Source organism: Tripterygium wilfordii, chromosome 6 (assembly GCF_013401445.1).
Source record: "Tripterygium wilfordii isolate XIE 37 chromosome 6, ASM1340144v1, whole genome shotgun sequence".
Lineage (NCBI taxonomy): Eukaryota > Viridiplantae > Streptophyta > Magnoliopsida > Celastrales > Celastraceae > Tripterygium > Tripterygium wilfordii.
In genome coordinates, this window is record NC_052237.1 from 2,316,580 (window position 1) to 2,335,256 (window position 18,677).

General features: G+C 37.2%; 4 protein-coding genes and 1 long non-coding RNA gene across 6 annotated transcripts; 2 read left to right on the top strand and 3 right to left on the bottom strand.

The window, feature by feature from the left end:
* The first annotated feature begins 136 nt into the window (after window positions 1-136).
* Window positions 137-4,237, top strand: LOC119999894 (60S ribosomal protein L5-like). The gene is made up of 9 exons (XM_038847695.1): window positions 137-224; window positions 1,427-1,496; window positions 1,582-1,673; window positions 2,090-2,216; window positions 2,297-2,376; window positions 2,459-2,575; window positions 3,304-3,438; window positions 3,518-3,687; window positions 3,889-4,237. Exons 1-9 carry the CDS (start codon window positions 222-224, stop codon window positions 3,986-3,988), a joined length of 894 nt encoding a protein of 297 aa, XP_038703623.1. The 5' UTR covers window positions 137-221; the 3' UTR covers window positions 3,989-4,237.
* A 753-nt stretch (window positions 4,238-4,990) lies between these two features.
* LOC120000888 lies at window positions 4,991-5,873 on the bottom strand. The gene is made up of 2 exons (XR_005468683.1): window positions 5,671-5,873; window positions 4,991-5,355 (listed from the first exon to the last, which is right to left on the bottom strand). It is a non-coding gene; the product is annotated as an uncharacterized LOC120000888 (long non-coding RNA).
* A 580-nt stretch (window positions 5,874-6,453) lies between these two features.
* On the bottom strand, window positions 6,454-9,479 carry LOC119999784 (thioredoxin-like protein YLS8). 2 transcript variants are annotated; one of them, XM_038847533.1, is made up of 3 exons: window positions 9,357-9,479; window positions 8,502-8,643; window positions 6,454-6,970 (listed from the first exon to the last, which is right to left on the bottom strand). In XM_038847533.1, exons 2-3 carry the CDS (start codon window positions 8,619-8,621, stop codon window positions 6,662-6,664), a joined length of 429 nt encoding a protein of 142 aa, XP_038703461.1. In that variant the 5' UTR covers window positions 8,622-8,643; window positions 9,357-9,479; the 3' UTR covers window positions 6,454-6,661. The 2 variants fall into 2 exon arrangements, with proteins under 2 accessions (XP_038703461.1, XP_038703462.1); XM_038847534.1 differs by lacking the exon at window positions 9,357-9,479 and having other exon boundaries at window positions 8,506-8,639.
* A 1,677-nt stretch (window positions 9,480-11,156) lies between these two features.
* LOC120000903 (mediator of RNA polymerase II transcription subunit 19a-like) lies at window positions 11,157-14,521 on the top strand. Its single transcript, XM_038849071.1, is given in 8 exon segments — window positions 11,157-11,275; window positions 11,365-11,540; window positions 12,639-12,701; window positions 13,009-13,298; window positions 13,442-13,622; window positions 13,625-13,668; window positions 14,162-14,221; window positions 14,384-14,521. Coding segments are annotated over 6 exon segments (657 nt in total). The 5' UTR covers window positions 11,157-11,275; window positions 11,365-11,540; window positions 12,639-12,670; the 3' UTR covers window positions 14,435-14,521.
* Window positions 14,522-16,324: 1,803 nt separating this feature from the next.
* On the bottom strand, window positions 16,325-18,671 carry LOC120000901 (acyl-coenzyme A thioesterase 9, mitochondrial-like). Its single transcript, XM_038849070.1, has 4 exons — window positions 18,531-18,671; window positions 17,597-18,066; window positions 16,817-16,945; window positions 16,325-16,710 (listed from the first exon to the last, which is right to left on the bottom strand). Exons 1-4 carry the CDS (start codon window positions 18,613-18,615, stop codon window positions 16,552-16,554), a joined length of 843 nt encoding a protein of 280 aa, XP_038704998.1. The 5' UTR covers window positions 18,616-18,671; the 3' UTR covers window positions 16,325-16,551.
* Between the last annotated feature and the right edge of the window lie 6 nt (window positions 18,672-18,677).

Genomic DNA, 18,677 nt, shown 5'->3' on the forward strand with positions numbered 1-18,677 from the left:
CAAAAAGGCCTCTCTTCACACTCTCCTAAAATTGGGCCTTATTTTAAAACTGGCCCAATTACCGATCGTATTTTAGGAGACCGGGCCTGGCCCTTTCTCAATGTGACATCCAGACTAATCCTAGCCGTTGATTTATATATTATAAGCAGACTAGGGTTTTTGGCCCGTCGAACTTCTACGACCTCTTGCCGTTGCTTCCAAGCCTTCGTCAGGCGCCAACAATGGTAATGAAACCTCTGCAATTTTCATGCGTTGTTCCTTTAAAACTGTTATTTCAATGAAGCTTGGATAGCATTTTAACATTGAAGCTTCAATTTGAATGTCAGTTCCTTATCCACTTCGTCTGTTCAGTTCTTAGATGAATCTTTGTAATTTGGTTGCGTTTCGCTAATTGAATCCGAGATGTGAAGCATGAGTCCCTGCTTCTGTTCTTTGATGCTTATGTATTTTTTGTGTTGGTGAGCTGATCAAACAAAAGTGCTTAGAAGTGACGGATCTGCTAGGCCAGATATTTTTGTTGTTGTTTTTGTCTTTTCTCCGCCTCTACCTTTTTCTTAGCAACTATACAGAGATGAGATTTCGTGAGACGTTTTCGACAATGTTGCAGCATTGTTTGCGTCCTTGTTATAACCACATGCTGTGACCTCATGCTTATCTATTTATTCTGTGTTTATGTGAATTTCCCATGCATATTACGCTTTACGTTACTACTTGCGAATAAATTCTTCTAATGCAACCAATATCTATGGATATATGTCAAAATGCCTACTGAGGATCTGTATAGTTCCCTTTCGCAATGTGTTTTATTGTTTGGCCGTGAGTCAATTTTTTGAAATCATTGAAATGGCATAGTTTAGTTGGAAGTATCCTGGCTTCAATTGCTGCTTTTGTGGTTAATCAAAAGACTAAAGAGTGTGACGATGTGACAATTTTTTGTTATTTTTGGTAAGTCATGTCTTTTACATGCATATACGACTGAGAGTACTCTGTTTTTGCGCTTTAACCTTGCACCAGCCAATACTTTGTTGTGTTGGAAATTTGGAATAGAAGTATTGCCCAGTAGAGAATGGAACTAGTTTCTTAGAATCTTAATGAATTATATTTGTGCGTGAAAATAGTTCGTAATATCTGTTGATTCTGTTATCTTTTTGAGAGAAATAAGGCATATTTTTCCTCTGTATATTAATAGTAATGTATGATCATTCACAATTTTCATGTTGTAATTGTTTTTGGATTGTTATATTTGGTCAGAACATCAGAAATATTTTCTAGTCTGACTGATTATTTTTTCCCAATGTCTAGACGGAGGAAAATTTCTGTGACGTTCTTTTAGTTGTGGTAGTTTTAGATTTCTGCGCAATATTTTGAAGGTGTTTGCTGTTTAGTTTTCTAGATCCCAAAAAACTTGACCCCTATTGTATTGCAGGTATTTGTCAAAGCACAAAAGTCTAAAGCTTATTTTAAGCGTTTTCAAGTTAAATACAAGAGGAGAAGGCGTATGTTTTTTTTGCTGTTTGATGTTTTTGCTATCTTTTGTTTATTTAGTTCAACAGTTCTTTGATTTCAATTCAAATTTTCTAGAGGGCAAGACAGACTACCGGGCCAGGATTCGCCTTATCAACCAGGATAAAAATAAGTACAATACTCCAAAGTATCGGTTCGTTGTGCGATTTGTATCCTTTTTGTCCACTCAAACATGATTCAATAGATCATATAGTTGCTTGGTTGGAGATGATGTTATTTTACTGATTCAACAGTAAAGGAATGAGCTGTTAGTAGACATATATTTCTGTGCAATGTTGGATGTCAATAATGCAGATTGATTTTTTTTGGCATTCAATGCTATGATTTTAACAGTATGGCCATTTTTTAAAAGCTTTTGGGGCTTCAGTTTTATACCCATGGTCTGACTGGATGTGGGTTTTGCATTGGACCCATGATAGTTGCTTTGAGGTTGATTTTCTGGACTGTTAAATGGCTTCATTAGAGTTAAGTAGTTAATTCATATTTGGCTTGAGGTGTACTTGCTGCATTTTCTGGAGTTGGTACACAAGATGGTTTAACGTGATAACCTTGACAACATTATTAGTCAAACAAAGATGTAACTGCACAGATTATATCTGCTAGCATTGCGGGTGATATGGTTCTTGCATCTGCTTATTCCCACGAGCTACCTCGCTATGGCCTTGAAGTGGGTCTTTCAAATTATGCAGCAGGTATATGACTTTACGTTTTGTCAGGTCATTGAACTTTTCCAGCAATGCAAGCTTTCTAAGTGCTGCTTTCATAATGTCAGCATACTGCACTGGGCTTCTGTTAGCCCGCCGAGTTCTTAAGATGCTTGAGATGGATGAGGAGTACGAGGGAAATGTTGAGGTATATGTCTTATATGTAATAATGTCCATCTATACTCTTTGTTGGCCCACTTAGGTGGATGGAAATATTATTTTGTGAGCAGGCAACTGGAGAGGATTTCTCTGTTGAACCAGCTGAAACCAGGAGACCATTCCGTGCTCTCCTTGATGTTGGTCTAGTGAGGACAACTACTGGGAATCGTGTCTTTGGCGCTCTCAAGGTATAGTGCCCATTTCTTGAACTAAACTCCAGAAGATTTCATGAATGTTGTTTTTCTTTGTGCCACCTCAAATCCTACGAAAGGTTAGCAAAAAGCTTTTTGCTTTAGGTTTCCTCATCTTTTACTTGTTGTCTTTTATGAGAGCAATTAGTACTGAAAGTCTTGAAATATTTTTGTCAGTTTGTCACTTGTTAAGCTGGATATTTCGTTGAGCTGGATATTTTGTTTTTCCTGCTTGAAATGGCAACAGTACTTGAGTTTGGCTTGTTTATTTTATTTTTTGAATGAGCTTGTTTATTTTATTATTAATTCCAATGTATTTGGAGTTCTATATCTTGCTAATGTGGCAGGGGGTCTTGAAAGCCCCTCACAAAACCGGAGCACGTGAGTTGTGTTTGTAGATTCCAAAGTAAACATTGCAGATCCATGCCAGACGTTGTAGGTTTTCTTTCGATAGAATCTCCGTTATGTCTCATATTCCATTGCCTTGTGTAGCAGAGTTGCTACCTTTACCACCTTGGGTTAGCCATGTGACGTACAAATCCTCCTCTTTACCTTTTTTTTGTGTGATTTGAAGTTGCTTTTACTTGTTATGGCTGAAGGAATAGATTCTATTTCAAAACTCAAGTAAAACATTGCATTTATTGTTATCTTCTGGAAACAATACCCCGTGCTCGTCTCATTGATCCATGTATGTATCTCTAAAGGAATTTCTTTTTTCTATATAGGGAGCTTTGGATGGTGGACTTGATATACCTCACAGTGACAAGAGGTTTGCTGGATTCAACAAAGATGATAAGCAACTTGATGCTGAAGTTCACCGCAAGTACATCTATGGTGGCCATGTTGCTGCATACATGAGGGTGAGTTTGATCTAAATCTTAGTATTGGATGCTAGACATTTTATATACGTCATTTCATATCTGTTTTGGGAGTATGCAGACTTTGATGGAAGATGAGCCAGATAAGTATCAATCTCACTTTGGTGAATATATAAAGAAGGGTATCGAGTCAGATAACATAGAGGAGTTGTACAAAAAGGTTCATGCTGCCATACGCAGTGACCCGACAGTGAAGAAATCTGAGAAGCAGCCTCCGAAAGAGCACAAGAGGTAATGACCGTCTATTCTTATATCTCAAAGTCCTCTATCACCCCTGATAACAGATGCGTCATAATTTGGGCAAAATGTGATATCATGTCCAGTCCTCCCATTTGAGTCGGAAGTGTTGATTGCCTCCAAACAATGTTTTTAGTGCCAAAGTTTGCGATTGGGATGCTCAATTTATTTTTGTTTTTAATTTTTTGGTGGCAGGTATAACCTTAAGAAGCTAAGTTATGAAGAAAGAAAGGCTAAATTGATAGAAAGATTGCAGGCTCTGAATGCTGCTGCCGATGAAGATGATGATGAGTGACCCGGGTACTTAAACCTTGTTGCTTGTGCTACCATTTTTTGGCCATCGTGATGATCTACTGAAGTTTATAACGAAGCAGAAGATTTTGGATGTTGTTTCTAGTGAATGAAAGAACATATCTTGTTTTGATAAAATCAAACTTGCATCAGTTTTGTTATTGAGCTTGATGTTTTCTTATGTGAACCTTGTTTTATACTTATCCATATGGATATTTTATAGTAAACAAAGGCATTGATTGAAACTGGGTCATTCTCCTTCCGTGCTTCGTATAATAAACTTGTGTCTTGCCAGTTTAGCAAAAATAAAACTGAGATACAAATAGCTCTTCATCACTTCACAAGTAATAAAGCATTTGTGATTTTGTACTAAGCATATAGAGTCTAGTAGAGTGGTTGTGTTGATTTTCAACATTAACTTTTAAGCTGAGTTTAAAATGTAAAGTTGTTAGCAGTTATGTTGTAAAATATATGTTGTTTCTGTTTTTTTAATTTTATTTATTTCATTTCATTTCAATATAAATATTAATTATTATATTTATTTCATTTTAATAAATTAATCTAGTTAATATTAATATTAATATAAATATATTTAATATGTATAATATAAATAAACAATATATTTAATAAAAAGTTATGGACTCCCAGCAAACAAATTTTTTTTTAAAAAGAAATATCATGTTTTAGTGTGGGATCCACGCAAAAAGGCATGGAGACCCATGTCAATCATCAAACCGTCCCAGAAAAAGCTCCAATAGGTGGGTGGTACCACCCTGTAAAATGATGTGTTTGGTGAAGCGGGCCGTAGTCAGATGTAAAATGATGTGTTTGGCGAAGCGGGCCGCAGCTAGAGTCATCAATGTGCCAACAATACCGACACACTAATAAAACTTTGTTGAACTAAAAGCCAATGATGAAATGGTTATTTCAAAGCCACAAAAAACAACCCCAAAATAGGTTACAGGATAGCATATGCCTGGGACAAATGATTTTTGAACAATTGATATGAGTATAAACTTGGATCGTCAGACCCTTGTGCACACAGAATTGAAGACATAAGTTTTCTGTCAAAACCCTACAAGAGTATTGCTCATAGCGGGAATTGAACTCAATTGCTACCAATACGTTATATGAACCAGTAAACTACCTTTCCACTGCCGTCAGGGCCAATGACTAGCTGTGCATATCGCATGATAGCTTTCTTAAATGGCTTTTCTGGATCAGAAAAGACAGAGGAAGCCAATGGCTCGAAAAGACGCAAGAATAGCAACGGTGATATACGCTGTGACCAAACCCCAATAGCAAATAGTAAATTCAGGAGATCACAGTATTCCATCCACACCAGTGAGGGCGATATGCACATTAGAAAACCTGGTTTTCCAACAACCGAACAAAATTAAAATAAACAAACAAATCCTCTTGTTTCGCCATCAACAACCTCATCCAGAAACCCAACCTGCTTATCACATTCTCTCATTTATCTATCATATTTCTCTTATTTCCATAGATTGAAATAAAGTTACTAATCAAAGAACGGCAATCAACAGTAAGACCACTTCAATGGAAATATGCATAGAATCAGAACAGAAGACAGAGATTGAGTATCGTCTAATTCAGCTACCAATGCAATGAATTGCTTAAAAAAAAGGTCCTATTGTGATTGATGAGAGTAATATAAACCAGTACCTGTAGCTGAATGTTTAAATGCCCAGCCAACACCAGCGAGAGTGATCTGGAACAGTTAGATACAGCGTTTGCATTCAGGGATGATCCATGATCAAGGAAGAAAAGAAGGTATCAAGTTCACACAAAAAGCACTTTAGTATGAGCGAGACGACTAGTCTCTCTCTCTCTCAATATATTCTTCGTCGCCTGCCTTGCGGCCTTGCCTGGCAGCCACGTTATGCGCGTTTTGAAACTACAAAACAAAACGCGCCGTTTGACCTAACACTTTTTGTAACACAAAGCGCACGTTTTACATAAAATTTTAAGATATGTTTGCCAAAAACACAAATCAGATAATGAAAAAAAGTTGAAAGATATGTTCTGAAAATTTTGTATTTACTAAAAAATAATTGAATTCGATCATTAATTATCCCCTCTTACCCAACTTAGCCCATTTGATTTAATAATGGAATATGTAATCAACTTAATCCTGATAATTATTTAAGAGACAGGATTTTTTTTTAAATACCATTGAGAAATATTCTTCTAATTGAAATCGAAACTTGAACACATATATCTAATGAAATCGATTGCCAACCGAGCCACCTTTCGTTGGCTACGATTCAACAAGTACTAAAATTATGTAAATGTGCTAATTATGCTCATCTAAACAAGTCAGAACCCTTTCACTTCTCTAAAGTGACCATTAAAAAAAATGAAATAACACTGGAGAATGAACGTTAAAAAAGGGGCTTTGGAAGCAAAAAAAAAAACAAAAACGAAGAGGAAGAGGAAGGAAGATAATAGAGGCATGCCATGCAGACAAAAATAGAAGCATTTAACCTTAAAAGAAACATGTCTATTTCCTTGTACAAAAGCAAGGGAGCACGAAGTATGTATCTACGTCCACAATTAGTGTCAAACTAGTACATCAATACATCCCTGTTTTTGCATTAGCACTTATGCCACAGGTTTGCGCAAACAAGTTCCCAATACCAACATACTCGAGCACTCAGTAGCGGTACTTGGTAGAATAGTCTTTTGGAGCAATTACCAGACCGCGGCCTTTCCTAGCACCCCGATACAAAGTCTCAATAATGTCGATAAACTCCTGCTTGTCCTTCAAAGCCCAGTTTATCTTATTGTTGTTTCCAGTCCCAAGGTCAATCATGATGTGCTTGTTCCTGAAAAAGAACATGATTGTGGATGGGTCGTATAGCTCATACATTGTGTTAAAATCAGGCACCTCGGTGATATCAACCAGGTAAATGACAGCAAAGTTCTTTATTGTTTCAGCAACTGACGCCAGTACCTCATCCATCTAAACAAATGTAAGCAACATGTTCAACAAGTTAGTCAGGTAACTAAATATATGGACAACAATCCTTCAATAATGGATGAAAACAATTCAATAACATAGAAAACTCATCTAAGCATCAAAATCTATGACAGCAATATCGGGTCACACATAATTCAAAAAAGAACATTCAATAATAGTGTGGGTAGTCAACATTAAAATTTCTATCAAAAAAAAAAAGAGATTACAAGCTTGTAGTTCAACTGGAAGGAGCCTGTGGCCTAGTCAGAGTCACTACTTTACACTTCCACCTTCCCCCACCACCCAAAGGATGATGCTTGAGACCCTCAAAAAGTGACCCCTAAAAGACCCTCATTTAATGTGAAGTGTTGGATGTGAAGTGGACCCTACATGTGTGTTTTTAATCAATGGCTATTTTAATGCCACATAGATTTGGGGGACTTTTGGGGATCAAATTTTGAGGGTCTCTAGCATTGTCCCCACCCAAAATAGGGATATGACCCATTACTTGTCAAAAAAACAAGGACAACCCCAAAACTTATTCCAAAAAGACCTTGTAGTTCAACTGAACTCCTCAGACGTATTACAAATTCACAATGCTCGAAAGGCAACTGGTAAAAAAACCAGACTCAATGCACAACTCATTTGAAAACGATTAGATTTGAACTTCCAATTGAACCTGGAACCTGGAATCCTACAGATGAAAGACATGGGCTCTTTGGATCCCATATAATTAAATTCAGAGGATGAACCTCATAAAGACATAGATTCTTATCAAAGAAAGAACAATGATCCTATAATCTCTCCGAACCTAGACAACAAGTGGACTAATAAGACGTGACATTCACCAGTAAAATGAAATAACTTACATAAACATTAAGGTCATATCAGTCCGACCAAAAAAAAAAAACTGTCATAAACAGGGCCATCCAGGCTACACTTCTGAACTTCTAGAATGTCATTATTTTCATTAGGATATTAACTTCTTTTCAGATCATTTTCTCAATGTTTGACAAGCATGAAAATTACATCAACTTTCAACCCTAGCAAAAATTGTAAAAGATCAATAGAAAATAGGCATATGCCCTAAAGGATTATTTTGATGATAGTAAATGTTGTTTGTGCTGCTGCTGATGACTGGTGCATATTAATGCTAAGACATCTACTATCCCCCAAAACGAACAATATCCAATTTAGCAAAATATTCTAACTATGCACATTATAATTTTTCAGTTCGATTTGTGCTTCAAGTTGAATTTAAAGAAAGATCAAGATGCAAATTTCAAAGTTCGGCAAATATAGAAACTTCACATATGATATTGTAGTGGACCATCAGACAAACAGCAACAAGATTACCTGCGCTAGATCTAACAAACAAGTGAACAACCATTGAAATTCTAACCACATAAATATACAAGATTAAGGGTTTCATGTCCTAACAACAAATTAAAGCAGATTTGTGCATTTATGTCTAGGATAACCACAATTAGAATGATAATTGCAATTCGAAGGAAGAGAGGGGTTTCAAAAATACCTGCATGCAGGTTTCATCCCAGTCGTGGCCGAAACGGATAACCACAAGACGCTCTTCCTCGGCAAGGATGGCCTGGTCAACAGCCCATCCTGAGTGCAGGTGTGGCAGCAGGTAAGACATCCTCTCTTTCTCTTTGGCGTTACTGAGGGGTCAAAAACTCCATTAAGTCATCAAAGATTGCGAATTAAATTGAACATTTAATAAGATCAAAAAAACACATCCAACATTCTTTCTATACAGAAGATAAATATTGAGAGGCCCTCATAAATAGAAAAGCTGTAAGGTTGTAACGGAAGTATAAACTCACCATATTCGTCACTCTCATAGGTTTTGAAATCCACTCGCAGAAATTGCAGTATAAAAGAAAACAATACAGCATAGCTAAATCACAGAAAAAAGAGCCATGCACGACATACTAATATTCTGTATATACTATAAACTCCAAGCAACCATGATATATTACAACCAAATGACCAATAGTTTTCACGAAATTTCAGTGGTTAGGATGTAATATATATATATATGCAATCGCCCTGAAAACCAGTGACGCAAGATCTTAGCAGTCAAGGCAAAGAACAGATAGAGAGGAAAAATCACTTAGATTCTAACGAATTATTTCCATAAACTCTGGCACAATAAGTCTTTTAAGATAATAAAACAATCTAGATGGGAAACCCTATCACACGAACAATCATAAATCAAGCCAAGATCGAAACCCTCACTTATAAACGACTATAAATAAAACCACATATAGCAATTCAGAATGTAATCTTATCATCTAAATTAATTCAATCACATACCAGCAATTGACAAAAAGTGAAAATAATAGGTTCCGGAACTCAAGAGAGGACTTACGGTAAGAGGTCACTTGTGGCGGTGAAGAATCCGGAGTGTCTGGTCTCCGTCGAAGGAGGTCACTCGATGATGTTGATGGAGACCCATTTTCGACGATTTATAGAGAGCTGATGGAAGAACAGAAGATTACTGTAATAGAATATGTTCGCGTTTGTAAATATTACCATTTTGCCACTGCCTACGTGACTCGCACGCGAGTATTCTCGTAAATATTGGGTTCATTTGAGAGTGGTTTGTATTTTGATCAACTGAGGTGAGTTGTGTTGATAAAAAACATTTGACGTGTCACATAAGCTCTCACAAGCTTCGACTTTCATTGCGAATCCGTAGGTTTCATGTGTAATGTAACACTCCATCAAACACTTGAATTGATAAACGGAGGGCAGTTGTTGGAAAAAACTCCATTTTTTAGGTGCATAACGGAGTCCCGAACGGGTCATGACGTACCGTTTGCATTGTGGATGATACAGTTGATAATTTAAAGCATTAGACATGAGACTTTCATCATTTGAAGGTTGATAAAATCGTGAAGATTCATAGGTCAAGTAAGAATTTAATCTGGCTCATGATCTTGCTAAATGGACCATATGGATTCGATGGATTGGTCGTATTTTTCGTTAATATTTTAGAAATGCAAAATCTATGGTGTAAGAGTAGGGCCTAATTATCAAGTTACTTAAGACACGAACCATCACTGCAGAAGATAGATTGTCATCAAAGACTCTAATAAGGCATCTCTTGTCCCTCAGTTAATTTCTTCACCTTCCCTACTGATCAGCACTAAGTTGATGATTTGCAATAGATTTGGTACCCCGTGTTTGTCGAAACAGCGCTTGCCATTGTATTTGTGTTTACTTGCACTATCCAGTGGCGTACCCGAGTATTCGAAGGCCCTGGGCAAACTTCAAATAAGGGACCTCTTAAAAAAATTTAAATATTGTATATGTTACTTAAATATGACATCTTATAGCATTTTTAGATGCAAATCATTAATTATATTGGTGTAATCAATTTTTTCCGTTAAATCACTTTCAATAGACAATATAGTTTACTCATTTACAATATTTCTTATGACTACTATACTACTAATAATTTAATTTTTTTCAAAAATATGAGGCCCTAGACGACCGTCATTCTCGTCCGCTCTCAGGAACGCCCCTAACACTATCCTATGTTTATTTTGGACCATTACTTCTTATTTTGTTTTTCATATTTTTTCGGAGTTGTACTATGTTTCCATGTTTCAGGTCTTCTTATCCGATGACCTGTTGTATTTATCTGTTTTGGTTATATTTATTTGTGGTTTATAAAAAAAAAGAAAAGAGTAGGGCCTAATTTCTTTATTTTTTTTAAAATAAAATCTTGTATGCACAAAAATTTGATATTGCAAAATGGATGGCTGTGAAATACCATAATAGCCCCTATGCAGGAAAGTTGAGGAATATAAATTCACATTCGCGGATTTGAGAGAAACGAGGTGAGTGCTGGTCCTCATTCGCGTGAAATCCCCCAAACGGCCAAACCCTAGTCCGGCCACTTTGCTGCTTCAAATACTACAAAACGCACTCTTATTTCTCTGCGAACTTGTTTGATCTGTCAAATCCACTATCGAGCACTGTCCGCTTCTGCCCTAATTCATGGAATTCATGCTTCGTAATCACCGGACATTGATGTTTCAAACAAGTCAAAGAGTTTGGGGGTTTTTGGAATGTTAATGTGAATTAAGATTATTTCGAATCAATTCTTTCGCTGGATATTGTCTCTTTCAAGAGAGCAGAGGTGGTCCAGGTTTACTTGAGGATTTGTTCTGTCTGTACAAGTTAAAGGGAGAAGAGAAGGTGAAGCCGATAAGCTTGAATTCAACACTCTGTCTCTGTGATCCGAGCTGGAAGTGCAAGAATTTGGGATCCATGTCAATGGTATGTCTATGGGATCCTTCTGTTAGTTAGAATTTGCTCATTGTATGGTGGTATTTGTTTTCAAATTCAACCTGCTTTATGTTCTTCAGTTCTATTCTCACTTCTAAAGGAAAGTATCTGAAAGCAACGGCATGGATTGAGAACATGTAGGGATGTACGGGAAAGGAGACTTAAGATATCGAAAGAGGGTTTTTGTGGAGAAAAATCTATAGTCGGCAATGAAGCTTTAAGAGGAATTTCAAATCGAGAATAAGGAAATCAAAAGGTAAATAAAGAAAGTGTTTCGGAAGAATCTCAATGAAATGTAGAATATAAGAAGTCTGAGATGATTTTTTTGAGGGACGAAGTATTAGGAAACCTAAATAAACATGCATAATAATTTTTTTGAGAGATTTAGAACCATATGGATGAATCTGCATAGGTAGCTTACTATTTGGGTTCAAGAATTAATCCCTTTTGGTGTTTAGTTTGAATTGTGGGCTTATGAAATTTGTGTGTGATACTAGTGATAGCATGCATTCGGAATTTTCGGTGTGATCTTATATTAGATGGAAGGTAGTAAGCTGACCTTTTGTTTTTGCTTATATTTTCTCAAATTAATTTACGTTGATGCTTTTCTTTTTAAGTAGTTGGAGTGTACGTCCTTGTCATTGGTGTTAAATGCCATGCACTTTAGGCAACTACATACTAAAGATGTTAGGATTTATGCTGCATTTGTTACATGCTGAATAGGCTAATGAAAATGTTTAAGTGGATGTTGTTCAAGGGAGCATGAATTATACATATGCTGGTCATCATTTCTCCCCTCCTCACACTGTTTGGTCTTCCAGTTTATAATTTGCACAATGAGGGAGAGTTGGGGGGTGGGGGGGTTACACCATTGTGTTGTGGCATTATTGATTGCGAATAAAATAATTACACCATCGTGTTGTGTCATTATTGATTGCGAATAAAATAACGTATATAAGGTTTAAGTTTTAACAGAAATACAACCGTCTATGATATTGATTCTGAAGGAAATATTTTATATAAGTTTAATGTTTTAACAATAAATATAACCATATGGGCTGAAAGATGTGTTGGATGAGATCCTGGGATTGAACTGGAATTTGGGACTTATCACCGGACATAAATGTGCACTCCCATTTATAACACATGGGAAACAGTTTGTTTGCGAGTGGTTGCTACTACACAGGGTTTTACCCTGTAGGGTTGGGTCAAATGTGGTAATATATTTTACCAAATTTTTGGTTGTCTATTAAAGCAGGGTTTTTTTGGGAACCACTTTTACATCTCTGTTAGATATTTCAAACTCGAATTTGTTTTATGGTAATAATTTATCTGAATGTCCATAAACTTGCAGTTGTTTATGTCCTTTTCATGAACCATTGATTCATGGATCCTGAAGGCAAGAAGTTTGGAACAGGTAAATTTCACTCAGAACCCCAGGACTATTTTGGTTTTACTTGGAGATTTTGGTTCTATTATGTCATATATGATAAAAATACCTTTTAGGTGGTTTACCATAAAGATTTGTAGCTCTTGTTCATCTTCAAAATCAGAACATTTTATGGCTTGCATATAGCAGCAAACTGGTATATCAAATGGCTACCCTTTGGTGTTTGTTGTTTCTACGTCTTTTGTGCTATTATGAATAATTTTGGTTAGCCCATTTTCTTCTAAATTTCATTGGCATGCAATTGAGAAAAACACTGCCCCATTTGAACTTTCAGGACCAAGGGAACTGACTGGCGCTGTTGATCTTATAAGCCACTTCAAGTTGTTACCCCACCATGACTTTTTCTGCAAGCGGACACTTCCTGTATCAATTTCAGATACACATTATCTTCACAACGTGGTGGGAGACACAGAAATCAGAAAAGGTGAAGGGATGCAGTTGGATCAGCTTCTACAGAATACATCCTATTCCAGGGATACAAACGCCCGCATACAACCATTTGACCTTGATATTCTCAGAGAGGCTTTCTTGCTGAGGGAATCTGCTCCCATTGAGTTACCTCTTGTAAGAAATCTACACACACACACGCACATTAAATCCTAAAATAAGTTTAGTGTGTTTTTTTTCCCCCCCCAATTGATGTTTTCTCTATTGCGTGGCACTATGAGGTTACTGAATTCCTTTCGCAAACTCAATTTGTTGTTTAGGCAGAGAAAGGGACTCCTACAATTGCTGGGAAATCGAAGAGTGAGTCCAAGGACAAGGAAAGGAAGCATAAAAAGCACAAAGATAAAGATAAAGAGAAGGATAAAGAGCATAAGAAGCACAAGCACCGCCACAAGGATCGAAGTAAAGATAAAGACAAGGAGAAGAAGAAAGATAAAAGTGGCTTATTGATCACAGTGCTGAACACTTGAAGAAACACCATGAAAAGGTTGAGAAATTGTTGCTCTCTCTCAAACTTCGTCTGGGTGTTAAAAATCTCTATTATCAAATTTGGATTAGCATGGCTGTGATTTCCTGTTAGGACTGTGGTAGTCAACAAGTTCATTTTCGTTCTCCTTGTTACTGGACTAAATAGTTCTTTTGATCTTTAAATGACACATTCCTCATTTGGGACACTGAAAAGCAGCTGGTCCTGTGTTGAGAACTAATGGTTGTTGTTATTTTTAGTTTAAGGTGGCAGGTTTTATGCATATAAACCTCTTTTAAATTCTTTTTTTCCTATGTCATTGGAAAATGTGGCCCCAAGTTCAAGTCTTAGAAACAGCCTCCCCACATATTATGTAGGGGTAAGATGTGCGTACATCTTGCATGTCCCCAACCCTACCCATTGCGAGAAACCCGTGCACGGGTGTTGTTTAGCTTATTTTTATTGGGAATTTCAGTGTGTCCCTTATTGTATTTACTGGTTCAAATTTTCTCAGAAAAGGAAGCACAATGGAGATGAAGATCTCAATGATGCTCATAGACACAAAAAAAGTAAGGTAATGACGATTAATATCAAACTCATGTGATTTTATTGTACACTCTGCTTTTCATGACTTACATGAATACCATGAGATTTTTTCTGTTATCCTGTTATTAGCACTTTATGTGTCCATGATCAAGCCTCATGCTTATTAAGTTATTATCAATTTGCGTTGCAGCATAGGAGTTCCAAAATTGATGATATGGGTGCAATAAAGGTAGCAGGCTGAAATGGTGGCATATTGTAGTTCATTGTATTCTCAAATGGTCGTCGCTGAGAGTTTTGAAGGATTTTTCGCCTAATGTTGTCAAATTGCTTGAGTAAATGTTTCTTTTTGACCTCTATCTGGTATACTAATATTTTATTTGTTTTCAAAAGATGTTTAAGATTCTAATATGCTTTCAGATGCTTTTGCTATGTCATTGAAATATGAGTTAACTTATTGAGAAATAACTGTAAAATCATTATATCTGAGGTTTGCTGAGAGGTTGGACTTGGAATAATAGCCCTTGGACTACTGTGTATAGCTTTTGAATTTCATTGTCCCAGTTCCAAGGGGCTGGTATTGTACCCTAATTGTGAATTGTGAACACAATATTGCTCCAGTTGTTGGTAGCTTTTTGTAAAGACTTGTGCTTTTCCTTCCTAAAATCAGTGCAACTCTAGTTTGTGGTGGGTGAAAACAGGTTCTAGTACTTGATTATTTTTGAATTTTATTGTCATAAGCTGATTGCAACTGATGCTCTCCAGTTTGTTTTTTTTTTTTAATGTGATGCTCTCCAGTAATATGTTCTTTTGAATGTGATTCTCTCCAGTAATAGACTAATAGTGATATTTTATGGGCTCTTGTAGTTTTGTATTTGTATTCATTGCACCCAGTACGATCAATACTTTGCCCTCTATGGGTTGTGATGAAACATAGCCATTGTCTTTGTAATAGTTCTATCGATTTCGATTTGTTGACACTTGTGTTTACTGTTGTTGTGCAGTGACTTCTGAACTGACTAAAGAATGTGACGATCATGGTATAATTTTTGTAACATAACAATATCATGCGTTATAATTTCTGGTTTTAGGTAAGACTGGATTTTTTTTTTTCCCTTTTCTGTCTCACTTTTATGGTGTAGTGGATATTTCAGCCTGTCAATTGTAGTATTTTTTTTTTGTCTTTTTCAGCAGCAGTCCAATGCTTAGTCGATTATCAGTTTGAATTAGAATTTGCAGCCTTTAGTTGTAGGAAGAATAGGTTTAACCAAAGGGGATTCTGTATATGGTTGCTTACTTTCCTAATCATAAGCGATAGATGCCCAAGAATTTCTAGAAGGGTAGAGAGACCTGGGGTGTGCAATAACCTCAGACTTGTAGAGAGGAAATATTCTTTGTAAATAAGGGGGGGGGGGGGGGACAATGGGTTATTGATTTAACATACTACTGCACATCATAGTTAGTATTACTACTATTCTATATGAGGGTGGAACAGTTTTTTTCTTCGAAGTGAATAATTATCTCTGTTGCCCTTACATGCACAGACCAAAGTTTCAAACAGGTGGAAAAATAACTGAAACCAGGGCTTGCATTCCTACGTGTTCGTCTTTCGAAACAGGATGGTCCAACGACATAGCACATGTTTCTGGAAATGTCAAAAGATGGGGCAGGACTACTCCGCTAGACCATTCTTACAACGGTTAATTTTTGGCTTCACAGAATCCTTCTTTCTGGGGCTTAAAGCGCAAGATAACTGGCCAAGTGCCCATTTGCTAGGAATGGGCCGGCCCATTAAAGACGACCCACTATGCCGGGCCAGGGCTCACGGTAGTGAGATTCAAGGACCGGCCCATGAAACTCCAGGCCTGGCTGTGGGCCTTCCCGTTGCGGGCCGGTTCTTTACTCCTCTAATTGCAGGGTAGATTACTAGGCCTTTAAAAAGCCACTGTAGTCAGCCCGAGTAAAAGAAACTGGGCCAGTGGCCCACTAATAGTATGCAAAACAAAAGGCATGAGGTTCGAACCCACGCCCCGTTGCCTCTACCGACTGCGCTAGTCGGGCTTGTAAATGGGGCCTAAAGAAAAACACGAAATAATTTTGCAGAGAGCATGTAGCGGTATAGAGGACATTGGCATGGGATGAAGATTCAATTCTATTTTATCTTAAACAGAATCTCATCTTCTAATGTGTGCTTGATAATCATACCCTTTGTATCAATACAGCTGCAAAGCCAATCTTGTCTTATGGTTCAAGTATAACATCATTTATAGCTACTTCTATTTTTCAATAGTCATCCTTCTTCAAGATGGCTTCATTGACTTTTATTTTGTTGTGCAATTGAAATATATGCCCTTTTATCACTCACTCTTTGGCTGACTGTATGGCCTTTGCATCCATGCGCTCCAGGATATGACGTGCTTCTTCCTCTGTTGCTGGAACAACATTGCGAATCCTGAATCCTTTGTTCGTGGACTTTGCCTCTGGACGTATGGTGAATGTGAAGTAGAATGTATTTGATACCTATTTCACATATACAGAGAGAGGAGAGAGAGAGGAGAGAAACAAGTAAGCAAATGCAGATAGAAAAAAGATTCTGTATTTATTGGTTCGGCATATAGAAGCTGACCTCACTAGATCTGAGCTCTGGCCTTGTAACATGAGCAACAACTTCAACATTGATTAAAGGATGATCCGGGTTTTCAAGTTCTGTGTAGAGAACACAAGATTTGAAACGAAGGAAATCCCCCACATCCACCTGTCATCAGAAATATCAACCTCACCATATGAGTCATCTGAGAGTGAATGCCATCCAAACAGCCAGAAAATGATAATAACAGACATCTCAAGTACGATAAATGAGCTCGACATACACTGCTAGTACCCTAAAGAACTGAGAACCCATGTTGCATAATTTGAATATAATGCAGGACTTTCCATCCTGCAATGCTGAAAAGCATATAAAATTTCTTATTTCTTCTGTCTGCAACTTACTTATGCATAGGGGTAGGCTGTTTCTATGCATAACCTTTGACAATTCAATAAAATAACAGATAAACCTATAAATCCTCCTCTCTCTCTCACACTCTCTGCTATACATAAAAATTTCATTTAAAACTCACTATGTGTTTTGGATAATAGAATTTCAAGTTATGTGTACTTATGTTCTATTGAATGGTTAAAGAAAACACGACCTTACTTGAACATGATCTCTTCTAAGGCAACCGAATGGTTAGTGAAGACTATATCAGAATCTCATGTCTAACCTATGATGAAGAAAACTATGCTCACTTGGTAACACAGGCATTGTTCTCGCAGGGAAGTTTAAAGTGGTTTTTCACTTCACATGAAAGAAACATCACCACAATGCAGTTAGACTATACTAGAAGGAAAGAACAGAGGTACTTACAGGTCTTAGAAAATCAACATGATCAATCTCCAGAAAGTAAGGAGCCAATCCAGCAAAGGCATAAGCCGTTGAGAAAGCCAATTCAAATGCTCGGTGCATCAAAAAACCTCCAAAAATTCTACCATGGAGGTTCCTTTGCTGTGGCTGGCAAATCAAAGAGTGTTCAAGGCGTGTATCCCGGAGAAGAATGCTATTTCTGTCTGCCAGGGCTGGCATGTCACTGAAGATTCGGCCCTCGGTCAACAATGCTTGAAGTCTGTTTACCTCCTCATTCTCAAATCCTCTATTATTTCCTACTGCCTTGCTCTTCCTTAATTTACTCCTTGCTTCAGCCTCCTCAAAAAGTAACTTCTCTTTCTCGGTTTGTGGTGAGAGCCGGTTCACTGGAGCAGCTTTCCTAGTCTTAGAGTCCCGGGCCACAAATATGAAGTTTGCTGACAGAGCTACTGAGTCTGTCACACTGGAATTATCTGCATAAACAATTGTGCACAGTTTTAGAGCTTTGAAACACCAACTCCAATAGACAAGCCTTTGTTTAGTGACAAACTGACAATAGTAACATTCAAGGGAACCTCCAGTAGTTAACTATATTACCTGGGCAGTTCAATGGCTTGTTGTATATTTTTCATTGACTTCAAGAACCTTTTTTGGATAGATTTGAATTGAAGAAACTTACCAAGGACAAACCATGGATCAGTGGTAATTTTTTTTTTGCAGATTCAAACCACGTAAACAGCCTCTTCCACAATGCAGAGCTAAGGATATTTTTACATCTGACATTTACAAGGCCCTGTAGCAGCCTCGTGCAATGGGTTTAGTTGACTTTGTTTTGAGAACCTTGCTAGTTGCTATGTAGCTACTTGAGAGTTAACACCATAACCTAAAAGAGGTTTTCCTGAAGTTTAAATTACACTTTGAATTTGCATTAAATTACCTTTTGTAGACTGAATGACTTCTAACTGAATGTCCATTGATGATCGCCCAACCCATACGACACAGCCGACCATTTTCAGATCCATGTCAACACTGATCGGCTTCTTTAGGACAATCTTGTCAACAGAAGCAGTGACCAGCAAGAGGG